The sequence below is a fragment of the Thermobia domestica genome, chromosome 9 (genome assembly GCF_964235325.1).
Source record: "Thermobia domestica chromosome 9, izTheDome1.hap1.1, whole genome shotgun sequence".
In the NCBI taxonomy this organism is placed as follows: Eukaryota; Metazoa; Arthropoda; class Insecta; order Zygentoma; family Lepismatidae; genus Thermobia; species Thermobia domestica.
Window position 1 is genome coordinate 120,237,602 of NC_137462.1, and position 18,062 is coordinate 120,255,663.

Below are 18,062 nucleotides of genomic sequence, written 5' to 3' on the forward strand. Positions count from 1 at the left end.
TTGAGGGATTGTAATGAAATAAAGGAAATGCATAGAAAGGTTTCTTCAGTTGGTCAATTCCTTAACTTTATCATCTGCTCTATGTGAAAAATAAACACACTGCTGAACAAGACTGCACTTATTTAATATAAAAACACATTTACACGTGACGTTTCGATCTTCTAGCCAAGATCCTCATCAGACGTACACTCTGGTGTACGTCTGATGAGGATCTTGGCTAGAAGATCGAAACGTCACGTGTAAATGTGTTTTTATATTAAATAAGTGCAGTCTTGTTCAGCAGTGTGTTTATTTTTCTGATTTTATTCGCAAGACGTTGACTATGAATGTGTGTCTGCTCTATGTGGCCATGTAATATTAAAACTTACTACTTTGAATGTAAAATTTAGCTAATGGTGTATTTTATTTATTTATTCTGTTTTACAACTCACTATTGTACTTTATGGGTTGAGTACCATAGGATGTCAAGTAATGATTAAATGGAAAACAAAATGCTAAGTGGATAAAAATTTATGATTTAGAATGAAGTCAAACGCATGACTACCATGTCTTATGCTCGGCAGCCTAGTGCCACATACATCGATTCTATCAGGCATCTGTTACGTTATGTATAATTCAGAGCTTATTACAATTCTAGAAGCTTACCTTTCTTTTCTTCGTAGAAAGGAGATGTTCTTTTAAAAACATGAAAATACCTTGCGATTTTCTGCAATCTTCTGACCATTTTGTAATCATGCTACAGCTGTTTTATGTAATAGAATTATTTAAATCTACTAATTTTTTTTATTCACTCATAATAGCCGCAAGGGCGTAACAAAATCTTCCTTTTTTTTAAGCACACCAACCCAACCTGTATGAGCTTATGGCGGACCACGTTGTGTTTGGGGCCGTGGCGGCTCAGTGATAGAGCGCTCACCTCCGGTGAGTGCGGTCTCTGGTTCAATCTCATCTCTCACCAAATGGGCTTCGTGGTGGACAAAGACCATGAGCGTGGGTTTTCTCAAGGTTTTCCTGTTTCCTCCTATTTTCTTTATTCCACTTTTCGTTCATTATCGTCACCGTCTCACTTAGCCTTAGAGCATAATCATGTTTGTGGGTTTCCTCGAAGTGCTTCTGCCATTCCACCAATTCTTCCATCATCATTTGTCTAGACTTACTATCTTTCTCTTTTAACCTACTGATCATACCCATGAGACTTTAAACTAAATATTCGACAGAGATAACAATGTTCATGAAGGAAACATTCTTGTAAAACAAGTATTCAAAAATCTTCAAAAGTATTTTTTTTTAACACAGACAAGAAAACACTAACTAAAGACAGAATATGAGAAACAATTCAAATGTTTATAGACATGCTACCTTATTTCCCTCGTATGATCTCAAAATTTATTCCTGATTACCTTCCAGTCTTTACATAAAAGGGTACACATAAAGCTGTAAATAACTGACATTTCCACAACTAAAGATCAAGTACTGAGTTGTATTTTTTTCTTTCTTTTTAACAAATGGAAAATATTTGTTAACCAACACTAAATATATAATTTTAAAAATGTCTCAGCTACATGGTTGGCGTTCCAGATTGCTGTCAGAAACCTAAATCGCTAGTGGAAACTGATATGGTTCGGACTACGTTAAAATTTAGCCCAAATCTCGTATAGCTTCTGCATGGCATTGGCCTCAAAACTTTAAAACAAACAGCAACTAACCACCAAACATCAAAATGGCGCCGTCTTCAGTGCCATAACATTTCAGAATAAAAGTCACTATTAAGTAAATATTTAAGGAGTTGTCGGCTATCAGACATCAATACTATTAATTTAATACATTTTTATCTAAATATATATATATATATATATATATATATATATATATATATATATATATATATACAGGGTGTCCGAGAATTATCTATACAACTTTACGACGTTATATTGAAAGAAGTTAATGTGATATTTACATGCGGTTTTTTGCATTTAATACAGAAAGTATTAAAGTTTTTTACCTGTTCAGTACACCTCTATGTGGACACCATGTGTGATACGAAGCACATCCAGACGAAAATCAATTTCAGCCCAAGTGCGCTGCAGCAAATCATCAGTTACTGTGTGAAAAGCAGCAAGGATACGCTGCTTTAGCTGTTCAAGGTTTGCTACCTTCGTAGCGAAGACGATGTCCTTAAGGTACCCCCACAGGAAGAAGTCCAGTGGTGTCAGATCCGGCAACCGCGGAGGCCATGATATCGGACCGTTGCGACCAGTCCACCTATTGGGAAACATCTCATCCAGGTATTCTCGAACTTCTAAAGACTAGTGTGGCAGAGCTCCATCATGTTGAAAAAACTTTAAGACTTTCTGCATTGAATGCAATAAACCGCATGTAAATATCACATTAACTTCTTTAAATATAACGTCGTAAAGTTGTATAGATAATTCTCGGACACCCTGTATATATATATAAAATACTCATTTGAATATTCCTTTTAATACCTAGTTTTCATTTATGACGTAGTGAAATTTCCGCACGACCCTGAAACAAATATAGTCGGACAGAGCAGACACTAGTTTGTGTATAATTTATCAAATTTGCTAGGCCCATAGTTTTCGAGCTAAGATGGCTTAAGTATTACGGTCTTTTACTTTTGGTCTCTTCTAGCTCTGAAACCACGCATTTCCCTACCTGACTCTAGTTCACAGGGATTTTTCTGCTTTATTTTATGTTTAATAGGGCAGTGAAGTTAGTATACGATAATGTTCCCTCACCGGAAGAATTTACAATATATGTCGTAACTTTCAACACTAAAGGCGACTAGTAAACAATAATACACGCTACAGTCATATAACAGTAAACAAGGCGTTATATTTTGTTAAAGATTTCTATAATTAATAAGTCTCAAATTTTCTTGGTACTGTGATACAAATACCTGTTCTCGAAAAGGATATCACGTTGATGAATTCAATATTCAATATTTTGGGAACGCTGAAGTAAGTTGTAATGCTAAATATCATGTTGTTAATATAAGAAGATGTATCAAGTCGTTGTGCTTATTTTTAAAACAAAGTATGATATTAATAAACAAAAGTGGGCCAAGCTACACTGTACAATTCAAGATATTTTACTAAATTACAATTTTAAAAAAACAAAATAAAAAATGCAAATACAAAATAGTTCGCAACATTTATTGGAAGTGCAATTACAGAACTATCGCCATATAAAAACGCAACGGTAACAATACACTATTTTTTCAATAAAAACATACCATGACAAGACGACAATTTCAGTTACCAAAAACTATATTATTAAATATAAATATCAGTAAAAGATTCCCTGTATTTACAATACATTAAATTAAAAAAAAAAAAAAAAAAACTATAAATAAAGACAGGAGTAATAGGGTAATTTATAAAAGCCCTAATAGGTCATTTTTATAGTTTCACACAAAAGACATTAAAATAGGTTAGAAAAATGTCTATAGGTAGAGGGAATTGTGCTAGTTGTACTTCAGGTACAAGGTAAAAGAAGCAATCTGAAACCAGGAGCTTCAACACATGTCAGGATTACACAACATGTATTAAGATCAAAATGTTCATCTTAGTCGTAAACCGTGCACTGAAAGACAAGACGAGAACAACAAGGTAATAACAGTTAAAACTCGAATGTTCTAATTTTCAACGATTAAGAAACTGACTTCAAATTACTTACAAAGACAATAGCTGACTGAAGTTACAGTTGTGTGTAATGCTCAACAAACGTTTACTTCTCTTATTAAACACGTATTGGAAGACATAATGTTAAGTGTACGTAATAGCTATTAATAAAATCATTTTCCATTAGAAAAACACAAAACCTGGACCTTATTGACTGTGACGGAATGCATGATGAAACGAAGGGTATAAAAATAGCATAATAAAACAAAGACTTTGTGGAAGATAAAGTTTTACCTAATATGTAATTAGGTAACAGAAAAAAAAATTTATGTTACACGTTTTCCTTCAATGGACTCATTTCAAATTCAAAAAATATGAACGTACGGTAGCAAAAAAGAAGAAACTACAATCAAACTCAACATTAAAAAAAAAAAAAAAAAAAAGGACATTATATTGTGCGGAGACCCTGATTCGATTTCCAATGGAAGCAATGTGTTTTTGACGTCACGTTCAATTGTAAAAACATGCCTCATACGGTCTCTGTACTGAAAAAGGACATTTCTACTTCAATCACTCTAAAGTTTGTGTGATCACATTTTTCAAAACCAGCATTTACCATCAAACCCCATATGCCTATCTACGAGAGATACAAATTGCTGCCTTGTGGTTCATCATTAACAAGATTACATTTAGTCGATCTTACATTCAAACACACAAAAAAATCTTACATTTTAGTCTCAGTGTACAAATACCGAGGTGTTCTCATGCATTATCATTTATTATATAAAAAAAATAAAAATTAAAAAAAAAATTGATAGAGCATGCAAAAAGAGCTCATTAGTATTTTATGTACATCCAATAATCAACATTGTAACTTCAAGAAATTTATAAAGCAACACATTATAAATTTTCATAAATTCAAATTACACATCACATTTATTCACGATACTATATATTTGATATACTTAGACCAAACAAGAAAAAAATGCAATAAAAATATTGAAGTATTACGAAAAAGAAAGCGATTCGCCCCATTTACATTCTGAATTTCTCCTCTTTTCCTAAAATCTGCTACTGTATATGACCTGCTTAACATTTTTATAAACCGCAACATGATAAAGGGATTTGATTACAGCTAAAGCCTCTTACGTTCTGCCAACTGATTGCTAGCAACCAGAAAACTGTAGACCAAAAGCTCCTAAGTATCTTCCTGTATTTATTTCTTTTCTAATTATTGGGGCAAACTGGTCTCCAGAAACCAATCGGAAATGCATAAGAGATCGAAGATGATAATCTATCGCCAAAAATTAAAATAATACACATGCGAAAAATAATATTTCGAGGTATTCTTCAAACAAAGAAAAAGTTTCGAATAAACGAAATTCGAAGTAAAGCAGACATTTACCAGTAAAGTACTTCCTATTCAAGATTCTGTAAAGAACACATGTTGATATTTAAATACTGTACTAATCTGAAAATGAGATATACATAAACAAATATTTCTTTTCCGACAGACTTACTTTTCTTCTCTCTTTCTTGCAACTCTTTTCCTTCTTGAAAGATGTTATTAAAAAGGGGTTTGCTGCTTTAAAACAATAATAATAATAATGTCTGAATATACAAATTAAGTAACAGACATTGAAGTGATAAATCAAATTACTATCTAAAATTATTTTTCGTAAGTTTTGTCATACTACTGTTTTCTTGTGCTATTCAACCTGAACTGTAGTGTCGATTTTCAGAAATACTAATACAAGCTACGATCTATAACTTCGAGATTCCTTTCAGAAATTTGACTGAACGTCGATTTCCTTCAAGAAGTTTCATTATAAAAACAATGTGTTCACCTTATTTCAGTAATGCAGGGAAGTAAAAAGTTCTGAACCGGCACACAGTAAAGATACATAGTGAACATATGTAAGATCTAAGATATTGCCAGAACCTGACTTTCCATAGCCTCTCATTCTGCCTATGCAAATTATATGAAAGTTAAGTCAGTAACAATTTCTTTGCGTACCAATCAAATAGTTGTTTTATCACCGTTTAAAACATACTCTCTATTTTGGTGCACATAAGAGAGTCCCTTCTTGACCATTGTTTTAATTTATATCATATTACAGCTTTAAAACCCGCTAACTGATTAATAGAACATTTGTATGAACACGCTTTGGCACAAAAATTGGGGAAAAGTTTCACAGATACTTTTAATTTTTTGTGTGCTCTTAGTGTGCCTCTTTGAATATATTGTCAATTTCATGTATTCAATAAGAATAACTTAAGCAAGTTTGATATACAGTATTAATTAATTTTACACATAAATTGATTCTCATATATCATCGTAGCAAAGTCACATGCAAAATCAGCCTAGACAAAAGTATGCAGATACAATTCAATTGATAATTCTTTGTACATACTATACAAAAATAGAACTATGATCAATAAAATTGAATATTGGTTTATAATTTAATGCAAATCATCCGTGGAACACATTCATATCCATCTTACTACTAATTTCTATATTGACATAAGAACATGAGAGATTTGTAAATTTCAGATCTACTACAGCAGATAAACGAATCTCGTTTACGCTCTGAAATTTTAGAAAATACAAAAGATGAGCTATAAAAATTTCATGATTTTCAAACTAATAACATTAACAACCATTAAAATGGTTTTACACTTATAATTAAATATGACAACAAAATACTATCTGGACGGCATACTCACAAACCACTGTGATTTAGTGGTAACTATGTTGGTCGTTTGTCCATTGTTCCAGTCTGAAGCCACAGCCATTAGGTTTTATCAGCGCAGGAACATCTCTTCATCATCTATTTAGACAAAATCAGATTATAATAACGCATTAACGTAGTCAAGGAATTGTTATAGTATTTTTAACATCGAAATAAACAAAATCTTGAAATCAATATATTTTTGAATTATATAATGCGACCTCCCCACTCTTTCTTGTTTCCCCAATTACGGGGTGTTTCAGTCAATTAGTCCCTTTCTCATTTTATTACTGTAACCAAACGAAATATGATGGAGCGCTGTTCGCAGTATTGTCGTATACTTTGGAGTTCAAAGTTTGCTTTGATATCTGGCAACACTTGAAACCTATATGTACTTTAAAATGGCACCACCCGTAACAACGGAACAGAAACTGTGTGTTGTATAGTGGTATCTGAAACGAAATCGCCCACTACCGTGCAGAGAATGTTTGGAAAGAAGTATAAGTGCTCAAGTGCTACGGATAAAATTGCAACCAAAACGTTTGTGAAGCAATTCCGTTCCGCGTAAAACGTGACAGGAAAGAGAAGAGGCGAGAGCAAGTCTCGCGTTCGCACACCTGAAAACATCGAGGCCATTCGTCGAAGTGTTGTGGACTCTCCAACGAGGAAATTGTTGAGACGTTTGTGTATGGAAAATAATGTACCATTGACCAGCACCTGGTGTATTCTTCGGCAAGATCTACAGATGTTACCCTCCAGATGTTACCTCCATTCCAAGTTCCACGATCGAATGGTGTCAAATCGATTTCCGGCGATCTCTGATTGAGGATTTTCCTGGCCAGCCATCAGCCTTGACTTGAAACCCTTGTGATTGTAATATTTTTCATAAGTAGAAGCTTTGTTTTGTATATACATCAACACAAACAAATTATTTGCTGAGCAAAACAATATATTCACATAAAAAACTACATACGTGTTACAGTTTCGCCAACACTTTGGCTTTATCAGACACTATGAGACACAGGAGAAATATAAATTCTTATATACCAAAACTATATACCTGTATGTAGTTTTTTTTATGTGAATTTATTGTTTTGCTCAGCAAATAGTTTGTTTGTGTTTAAGTATATACAAAGCAAAGCTTCTACTTATTGAAAATATTGCGATGCTGAAAAGGATCATAGACAAGTGGAAGGACAGGAGGAGAGCTGAGATATCGAAGAGGCCGCAAGTGTGGTTCCTGAGGCAGTGTTTAGTGGAACAAGTTACACCGAAAGGCTTAAGGATTAACAAAAGGGGAGTGAGGTGTGAATCAAGCAGGTACAAAAGACTCAATAAGAAGATAGAAAAAGAACTGATTAGGATTAGAGAATGTTTTTTAGCTTTGAATGAAGAAAAGAAAGGGAAGTTAAAAAGTGACATTAGTGATAGTTTGTTGATATTTACTATGGATATAGTTATGAAGAGACTGGGAGTGTGGGAAGAGGGTTTAATAAGAAAGTAAAGGAAAGATTGGTGGAAAAGGGAAGGCAGTTAGGGTGGAAGGCAAAGGAGGAGGAAGACATTGACAAAAAAGTGGTAGTAATAGATGATGTGATGTTGTCAGATGATGAGAAGAAAATGTTGAGTTTAGGCTATAAGTTTAAAGTGAAAGAACAAAGAGTGGACGCCAGAAGAGGTTATATACTCGGTAGAGCAAGCCATAGTTCAAGTTCAGGACAAGGAGATAAGGGACAAGATAAGAAGAAAGGCTAAGGTGGTTGTGGAAAGGAACATAAAGAAGCCAAAGTGGAACCTTTCAAAACACGAGAACAGTGTGTTGAAGGCTATAAAGAGGAGAAAGGACATATGTGTGCAACAAGTGGACAAAGGTGGCGCCATCGTGATGATGGATAAGCAATGGTACAAAGAAAAATTGAATATCTGTGATGATACTTACGAGGTGATAGGTGAAAGGTCTGTGTGTGAGGAATTTAAAGAAAAAGTTTTAGTATCACTAACAAAAGCAGGTTTTGAAAGAGGTCCTAATAAAGAAGGTAGGATACCGGTAATAAAAGGTTTTCCAAAAGTTCATGAGGAGGAGGTAAAACTGAGACCAGTATTAGATTGTCGAGGAAATATATTTGAACCATTGGAGGAAGAGTTAAAGAAGGTTGCAGAAATGTTAAGGAGGCAACAAGGCAGTAGCAGTGTGAAAAACTCAGTGGAGTTAAAAAGAAGGTTGGAGGAAGTAGGACAGAGCAAAGCTAAAACACTCATGTTCCGTGTTGACTTGAAGGCTATGTTTCTAAGTCTAAGAAGGAACAACATTGTTAAAGTCATTACTGAATTGATGAAGGAGACGAAGATCAATGGTTGGAGGAGAGAAGGTCTGAAGGAGGTTCTGAAGACTATATGGGATAACAGTTACTGTGTTATAGGTGATAAGTTAGTGAAGATCAAGGAGGGACTAAGCATAGGTTCCAGATTGAATCCGGTGCTAGCAGAAATTACGTACTATGAACGACTGGAAGAAGAAAGTAAGGATGAAAGGAAGTGACAAATTAGTGTTTTTTGCTAGATATGTTGATGATTGCTTGGGGATTTGAAAAGGAACTCTAAGATAATTGGAAAAGTTTGTAAAACAAATTGAGGATACAGAGAAAGGCATACAACTGCAGCTAGAGGTAGAAAAGGAAGAGGCTATAGTTATGAGAATAAAAAGGAAACAAGGAGTGATATACACAGAATGGTATCAAAAAAGTTGCGCGTTTCCACGCCAGAAGTGATGCTGATTACTCGGCCAAGAGAAATTTCATCATTAACGTGGAGAACAGAATTATGCAAATAAGCAGTGAAAGAGACAAGGCAGAACAGAGTATACAGTCATTCCATAAGCAGCTAGAGAATAATGAATACGATAGAAAGGGGTTAAAATAAAGAAGTAGATGGGGGAACAAAAACGAAGAAAAAGAAAGAAGCCGAGAAGGAGGGCAAAGTGGGGGAACAAAATTAAGAAGAAAAATGTGGTGGGGGATAGAAAGTTTGGGAGAGGAAACAGAAATCGTTAAAACAATGCTTAAGAAGATGGGAGGCATTTCAACTTATAGAAAAGGGAGCAAGAGGCTACTGAAAGTAAGAAGAAGGAAAGGAGAAAAGGAGAAAGTAAGGAATAAAAGAAGGAAGAAGAGAAGAGCAAGGGGTATTGATGGAGGAAAAAAGTAATATATAAAATTCAGTGCAGCGAGTGTGACATGTGTTATATTGGGGAAACTGGAAAGAGACTAAGAAAGCGTATAAAACAACGTACGAATGACGCTTGGCTAGAGGGACAAAAATGCGGTCTACAAACACGTAAGGAACACGGGACATGCAGTTAATTGGAATGAAGTAAAAATTTCTAGGCCAAGATGATAGAAGGATAGTCAAGAAATGGAGGAGGCACGGTTTATAGAAATGGAGAGTAATAAAGCAATGTACTGGAACTCAGGACTGATCATTGACCAACAGTGGAATAGGTTGTTACAAAAGCTTAAAGTATAACATTTGAATACACACATGTAGTATGGTTGCTGTATGTATATATATTGATTGTTTTACATGTGCTTATGTATTTATTAGTCAATATTAGTTATTTATGTATATATGTAATTGTATATTTAGATATATGTGTTCATATATGTATATGTGTATATTCACTATGTGATCAAAAGTATCCGGACACCCCAAAAACATACGTTTTTCATATTAGGTGCATTGTACAGCCACCTACTGCCAGGTACTCACTATCAGCGACCTCAGAAGTCATTAGACATCGTGAGAAAGCAGAATGGGCGCTCCGCGGAACTCACAGACTTCGAATGTGGTCAGGTGATTGGGTGTCACTTGTGTCAGAAGTCTGTACGCGAGATTTCCACGCTCCTAAACATCCCTAGGTCCACTGTGTCTGATGTGATAGTGAAGTGGAAACGTGAAGGGACACATACAGCACAAAAGCGTACAGGTCGACCTCGTCTGTTGACTGACAAGAGACCGCCGACAGTTGAAGAGGGTCGTAAAGTGTAATAGGCAGATATCTATCCAGACCATCACACAGGAATAACAAACTGCATCAGGATCCACTCCAAGTACTATGACAGGCGTGAAGTGAGAAAACTTGGATTTTATGGTCGAGCGGCTGCTCATAAGCCATACATCACGCAGGTAAATGCCAAACAACGCGTCGCTTGGTGTAAGGAGCGTAAACATTGGACGATTGGACAGTGGAGTGACGAATCACGGTACACAACGTTGCGATCCGATGGCAGGGTGTGGGTATGGCGAATGCCCGGTGAACGTCATCTGTCAGCGTGTGTAGTCCCAACAGTAAAATTCGGAGGTGGTGGTGTTATGGTGTGTTCGTGTTTTTCTTGGAGGGGGCTTACACCCCTTGTTGTTTTGCGTGACACTCTCACAGCGCAGACCTACATTGATGTTTTAAGCACCTTCTTGCTTCCCACTGTTGAAGAGCAATTCGAGGATGGCGTTGTATCTTTCAACACGATCGAGCTCCTGTTCATACTGCACGGCCTGTGGCGGAGTGGTTACACGACTATAACATCCCTGTAATGGACTGGCCTGCGCAGAGTCCTGACTTGAATTCTATAGAACACCTTTGCGATGTTTTGGAACGCCGACTTCGTGCCAGGCCTCATCGACCTACATCGATACCTGTCCTCAGTTCAGCACTCCGTGAAGAATGGGCTGCTATTCCCCCCATTCAAATCTCAATACTTGAAGGGGATTGGCTGCTGCCAGGAGCTAATCAGAAGCAAGATGCCTCAACTCTTGTTGGTATATAATAATGTTCATTTCTCCTGTGTCTTATAGTATCTGATGACGCCAAAATGTTAGCTGGTGAAACTGTAACACGTATGTAGTTTTTTATGTGAATATATTGTTTTGCTCAGCAAATAGTTTTCTTGTGATTGTTTCTATGAGGATTCCTGAAGGAGAAAGTATTCGCTAGGGCTCCTCGTACACTGCAATCATTTGCGGATGGCAATCATTTATTGCTGCACACTTGTTGATAGAGATATCTGTAGACGGGTTTTCCAGAACTTCACGATTCGCATGCAGGAGGTTCGCAACAGGTGTGGGGGACACATTGAACATGTCATAAATTCTATCCACTAGTAATGAAACTTGGAATAGTACTCTTTACAGCGATGGTTTGGTTGTTCGTATACGTTAATTTGTTTGGTCACAGTGATGAAATGAAAAAGAGATTAATTGACTGAAACACCCTGTATTTGGTAAAAACCAAGTGATATTCAACACTAACCTTAAAAGACTATAATGTTCTTGTCGATGAAATCAACATCGTGTATTTTTGCACTAATTCTTCCAAGGCATTCCTGGAGAGGGTCTCTATTAATTCTATAGTCACATATAAGCTCAAGTTCTTAACAGAGAAGAGAAATCTGGAAGAAATTATGTACTTTGTGTTTTTCATCTTTTACGTTATCCTTATACCTCACCTTTTCTATCGCCATGACAATGTTGTCTGAATTAGGGTGAAAATTAAACACGTTAATTTCATTTAAGTTTTCCACACTTAACACTGAATACAAAAAATTATGGTTCAGTGATAGATCGCTCACTTCTGATGCGAATGGCACTTCTTTTATTTACATAACTATTGTCTTCGTAAAATGGAAAAACATACCTACCTTTCATTATACTTATCACAAGGTCACATCATCATCTTTCCTCCGATGCGCTTCCAAGATTGGAGTTGATCGAAAGATAAGTTTTGTTGCAGGTTTGTAATGCTCAAATACTAGTATCTGTAATCATAATAATAGTATTTTTTTCCTTTAGAAAAAGTTATGGACCAATGCAATAAATTATCTCGCTCCTATTTCTTAAATTAAATCACAAATCATGCTATACTGTGAGCCAATACTGAAATACATCAATGTATGCATATTAACACATTAGCACTTAGACTGCCACGATATAAAAAAAAAAACTTTTTAACCCTTCCAGCCATGGACAATATAGTAAGTATCATGATAATCAATATCCATTATTCTTCTGAGCAAAAAATTGTGTATATTTTCTTTCTAAACCAGTTTTTCCCCATGCTGCAGGTGTTTATTATACCAGCAGGCCGGCTAAATCAAGCTACCATAAGAAACTGGTGATCAGTGTGTACACACCGTGGGCAGCTCGACTTGAAGAGCAATATTTCTATGTGCCCATATGGTGGGCTACCCGGCGCCCCGTTATAATACAGGTAGCACATGGTGTGAGCAACATGACAGTCTAAGTGTTAACTTATGTAAAAGAGCCAATGATATTTTATGTGTGATGCGTCAAGGGGTAATGTTTTTCTACAATATTTCACGAATCCTACCGTTTGATTATTCACGCAAAAATATTTTCCAGATCACTTCTTGATACGATTCTTAATTCATGATTTTCTTCTTGTTCAGGAAAAAGGATAACTTAAGATCGAAAAGAATACGTTAGTGTACTTTTTTTCTTCTGAGAATTGAGAAACTGTGCACAGAACAATGAGTGATGGTTAACCCCAGAGTAACAGAGATAGCATGACGTCATAAGCCTGAAGCATTTTTCTTTCCCCTCAGCTTGAGCGGGACGCAACTCTGGACTAATAAAAACATTATATTTTTCCATAAGAAACTATAGGATTTCCCCCTACTTTCTTTCTTTAAAAATACATAATTTAAAGAAAAACAAACAGTGTCAAGTCTACTTCTAGTGGTGTTATAATAATGGTGTTCAGAAAAAAAAAAAAATGGTAAACTGCTTTTTCTTCAGTAACAGTAATTACACTAAGAAGAATCACCAACCAATCAGTCTTTCCTATGTAAAACTGAGCATAAGGCTTATTATCATTTGGGTTTTAAATATTTCTGTAACACTTTTAATCTATATGAAGCATGATCATGCATACGCGTATTTTAAATTATACGTTGGACGTAATTAAATAAGATATGGATGTCTCAGAGTCTTTTCATTGAAAGGCGAATTTTCTCTGTGAGAAATATTAAAAAATCATAGGTACTTACCATGGCTCCATGAGACAAAGAATATAGCTCTCATTGAAAATTAATCCCAGCGAATCAACTTCAGATCGACATGCTTAAACTTTTAATTTAGATAATCAATACAATATTCCTTTAGATCTTTACCTCAACGAAAGAATTCATGTGTCACTACCTTCTCTCTCTTAACAGTATTCACGGCGTGTTTGCTTATACTCAACTATAACATTTGTTTCTTATTATATTCTCCAGTATCACACAAGATGCGCACACGCATTTGTTTCTTATTATATTCTCCAGTATCACACAAGATTCACAACGTTCATGAAATTTCTTTCCGCTAGTCTCCAGCGCCGTCACTTGTAGGGAGCAACTCCTCGCCATTCAAGGTACGCCACTTTACGATAAAATTTTTAATCCACATGGTACGATACAAACATGAATGTATAAATGAGCCATAGAATAGCCTCACAATTAAGGGGGAAAAAAAGAAAAGAAAAGAAATGTGATCTGGGCTTATTTCAGTAAAGTGCCTACCATTGAGGGTTCCAGAGGGCCATTTCAAAAAGAACTTAAAGTAATTTAAAGTTCTACTTATTCCCTCTCCCCCAACCATTTGAACAAATATACTTCCCTGAAATGAAGCATAAATGTAATCTAAACCCTACTTCATTAAAATCCCAATTCGGATTACTAAAAGTAATAAAAATGTTTATTAAGATTTATATTTTAGGGGAGGAAAATTTCAAATTTTTCTAAGAGGGCCCAACTAAATATTTTCCTAGGATACCCAAACATTAATACTTGCCTTCCCCCAGGGAAAGTCCCAAGTTACGGCGCTGCCTCTCTATGTTATTTATAACAATAAAGAGATTCACGCGAAATTTACCTTTATGAACGAATCTATGCTAGTAGTTGAAATAGTCAGTATTGTATACTCTCTCATACAACAAATATATGAGGTTTTATTCTCATCAATATATTTAGAGATTAAACTGGTGCCAAACAACATCATTCTAGACTATATAACATCTCATATTACAAGTATGTGAGAAATGAGAGGTTTTAATCTCACCCATAATTATGATGTTAGGTTTAACCAAGAAAATCTCTAAGGAAATTAAACAACAACTACATCCTTTCATATCTCAAACATGTGAAGTTTAAATCTCGCCAATATTTTTGAAGTTTATATATATAAAAAGAATGTTAATCTCAAAAAAAAAAAAAAAAATCCTTCCACCTAAAAAGAAAAATCTAATCTCAGCACATATTTCCAAGCACGGGATATGGATAGCCACCGTTACCCACGAAGATGTTAACGGGTTAACTCTACTAACGAATTCGGTTGAGATTATCGTTCTAGCTGCCTATTGAAAAAAAAATAATAGCAATTCGCTTTCGTTTGACAGTTATCGTGTGGATTTACAATAAATACGTACTAACATTATTATGAGCCCAACTATCGTGATCCTAATAAATTTAAAAAGTACCCAATATTTACCTCATTATCACCTCGTTCTAGAAGAGGTGCCGGTATATAAAGACTCCTTGGTGGTCCACAGCTCATATATCGGCCAATGTTAAATCCATTAACGAATACGATTCCTTTGTTCCACTCTCCCATATCAAGGAACGTGTCAAACGGTCCTTCAGTAATAGTTAAGTGAAATCTATGTAAGCAAAGGCTCTGCTCGCATTCTCGTTGCCTCCAGCCGCGCAACCTGCAAGTATATGAAATTATATATTTATATTTATACTTTGCATAGAAACAAAACTAACTTTTCTTTTCCCGAAGGACAAGATCTAAGTGTATCATTATTCAAGAGATAAATAAATCAATTCTCTTGGTGACATTAAATTGTGGCTAACCGTTTGTAATTGAGTCAACATTAAACTGATGCTCTTTTGGCAGTTTTACTGCTGATACGAAAAGATGGTTTAATTTGTTATTCAACTATATGTTTATATATATTTTTATATCTATCTATCTGTGACCATTCAATCCAGAACGGCGCCTGGGCGCTTCTATTTCCTCTATGTTCTTTAATTTTTAATCGACTTGAAAACAAAAGGAGTAGGTTCTCAATTCAACCCGTCTAGATACAGTTCTGGATTTGTTCACCCATAAATTCAACATACACGCATCAATTTTGATTATTGTTTTTCGTTTGAAAAAGTTCCACATAAATTTCTTCCTAGGATATGACAGTAATCTTTGGAGCTAAACTGAAATACCTAATCGGATACTGGGTTAATTATAGCACAGTAACATGCTTATAGACAACCGTACGTTCTTTAGTGAGATTGTGGTTACATAATAGCACAGGGGTTGTAACTGCAAAGTGTCGCAGCACTATTAAAAAAAAATAAATAAAAAAAGTAGCGTGTGTGAAGTCGGTTAAAATTTAAAAAAAAAAAAAAAAGTTTTATAATTATTCTTTTCTCCCTTCTTCATCACTCTCTATGTGACAAAGCATTTTCGCGAAAAGTCTCATAGTATACTCTTATTATTGTAATTATGTTTTTACTACCTTTTTGATAATTATTTTGCCAAAATATGTATAGTAAATTAAACTTAATATATTAGAGTTAACTACAGAAAGTTAACTATCCGGAGCTATAAATATTTCCTAAAACTTTCAAAACAGAAATTTGATACCTTGGTTTATTCTAGCAGTCGTTTTCAACTTAACGATGTATAGTATGACGACGTAGAAGCATACTTTTACTACCAGAGAAACGGCAGAGAATAACACCAGAGAAAGGAAGGATGAGATAAGATGTATTTCTGCCCGGAGTTACAGCTTCAATCACTTCCAGTGGGCTCCAAAGGCCTGAGATACATAAATAGTTATGTTTTGCATTGACTTTTATACATTATTATAAAGAAAGAAAATTGCAGTTTTTAAGTTTTCAAAAGAAGAAACTTTAAACAGCAAATGGATCAAAAATAAAATAAAGGAAGGAAATGTGTTTACATGAAAAAAGAATGAAATACACGCCGGCCTATCCTTTCTTTATCTAGCATACATATAGTTTTGGAACCTTGCATTTAGGTTGATAGTGGAAGTGACGAAATAACTTGACTCATCCATAAGCAAGTATTGACGCTGTAGAAGTAGTCACAAATCCTCGAGTACGCCTACAAAACCATGGCCTACGCTATCAACTTTCTAGTTTGCCTTTCTCCACTACTCTCTCAAAGTCAAGTTTCCTGCTTGTTGTTATCTCTCTCTGTAGTTTACTAAGAAGGAGCACAGTGCACTGTCACGTAATAGAGCAGCCAGTTGGAAGAAATACATCGATGGGAATTACGAAGAAATTGTAAACGAATTTGCTTTACATTTTTTCTATTTTGTCTCTTTTCCTTTCCCGTGAATTTTATACTTTTTGTTGGTTCACCAACCATTTCCTGATTCATATCACTGATGTAACTCAAAACACACATACAGCAACATACATAGTGACTACATACGTATATAAATTGTACTATACCTTTTCACCCAACGAGATTTAAACTGAAGAGCAAACACTTTCCACTCAAATAATATATCACCGTTTAGAAATACTGTCGCATCGACCAATCCTTTATATTGAATAAAATCAGCTTGGTGACCAAAATTCACTCTTCCCCAGTTCTCAACAAGAATATCCAGCGTGTGCTCACCTGTTAACTCTGGATCGAACACAAATTTTGAAACTCTGAAATAAATAAATAAATATACAGGATGTTAATATGCCAGCTGACAACATTCGAGAGACGAATCTACTCATAGAAACGATATATATATATATATATATATATATATATATATATATATATATATATATATATATATATATATATATATATATATATATAAAATCAGTAAATATTCATTGGGATCGTTTAGTTCAGGCAGCCGAAAGCATGGGAAAAAGAACTTTGGAAGTGAGTATCTCGAGAAGTAGTTACTAACTGAGCAGTGGTGGCATGTTATCGTCTTAGACTTGTGATCTGTTCTATCCAAAAATGCATGATTCAGAATCTTTTAGTAGTGGTGCAACGATTCCCTCACAGGAAGTGAGTGATTTCCGGATATTCAGTTAGGATAGGTGGACCCTATTCATGGGTATGAAACGGTGACCTAGTAACTAAAAAAAATCAGGGTTGATATGTTTAAAACAAAATGTTTAAAACAAATGTTTAAAACATGTTTAAAACGAGGGCTGTTGTTTTATTCAGTTCGTTTTAAACGTTTTAAACAAATTGTTTTAAACGTGTTTTTTTTTTTTCGATGGTGGTTGAACATGTTTAAAACAACTAAAATATCAGATTAAGTAAGTTAATTTAATTTTCTAACAAACAACCCATCCTCCGCAGGATTTATGCATGGAGTAAATTACAAGCAGAGTTATATTCTTATTATAACAGCAATTACTGAACGAAATTCTGCACATCAATGTGCGTATAACTAAACCAACAGAAATTCAAATGAAGTATTTGAACATTTCTTAATTTACAAGAATAACGGAGGTTAAACACACTATACACTATTCTAAGATCGAAATTCACAAATTCAAAACTTGGGAATTTTGTGATTACTATAATTTCCATAATAATGAAGAGTTCTCACATCATAAGCTAGAAGAAATGCTCTGACAAATAC

General features: G+C 34.9%; 2 protein-coding genes across 4 annotated transcripts in view; one reads left to right on the plus strand and one right to left on the minus strand.

The window, feature by feature from the left end:
* Window positions 1-3,155: 3,155 nt before the first annotated feature.
* Window positions 3,156-18,062, minus strand: part of LOC145694973 (beta-galactosidase-1-like protein 2) — an 89,831-nt gene continuing 74,924 nt past the window's right edge. For all 3 annotated transcript variants that reach the window (XM_081771783.1, XM_081771786.1, XM_081771784.1), the window contains exons 11-14: window positions 16,909-17,115; window positions 14,915-15,134; window positions 12,067-12,183; window positions 3,156-6,475 (exon numbers count right to left, since the gene is read on the minus strand). In XM_081771783.1, coding sequence (XP_081627909.1) covers window positions 12,082-12,183; window positions 14,915-15,134; window positions 16,909-17,115 — 529 coding nt within the window. In that variant the 3' untranslated portion in view covers window positions 3,156-6,475; window positions 12,067-12,081. The remainder of the gene's footprint in view (window positions 6,476-12,066; window positions 12,184-14,914; window positions 15,135-16,908; window positions 17,116-18,062) is intronic.
* On the plus strand, window positions 8,265-8,915 carry LOC145660977 (uncharacterized). Its single transcript, XM_081726428.1, has one exon. The coding sequence runs from the start codon at window positions 8,265-8,267 to the stop codon at window positions 8,913-8,915; it is 651 nt and encodes a 216-aa protein (XP_081582554.1).

Bases quoted from the DNA above. Each gene is read 5' to 3' on its own strand.
- LOC145660977 (XM_081726428.1), top strand. From the start codon at position 8,265: ATGGATAAGCAATGGTACAAAGAAAAATTGAATATCTGTGATGATACT.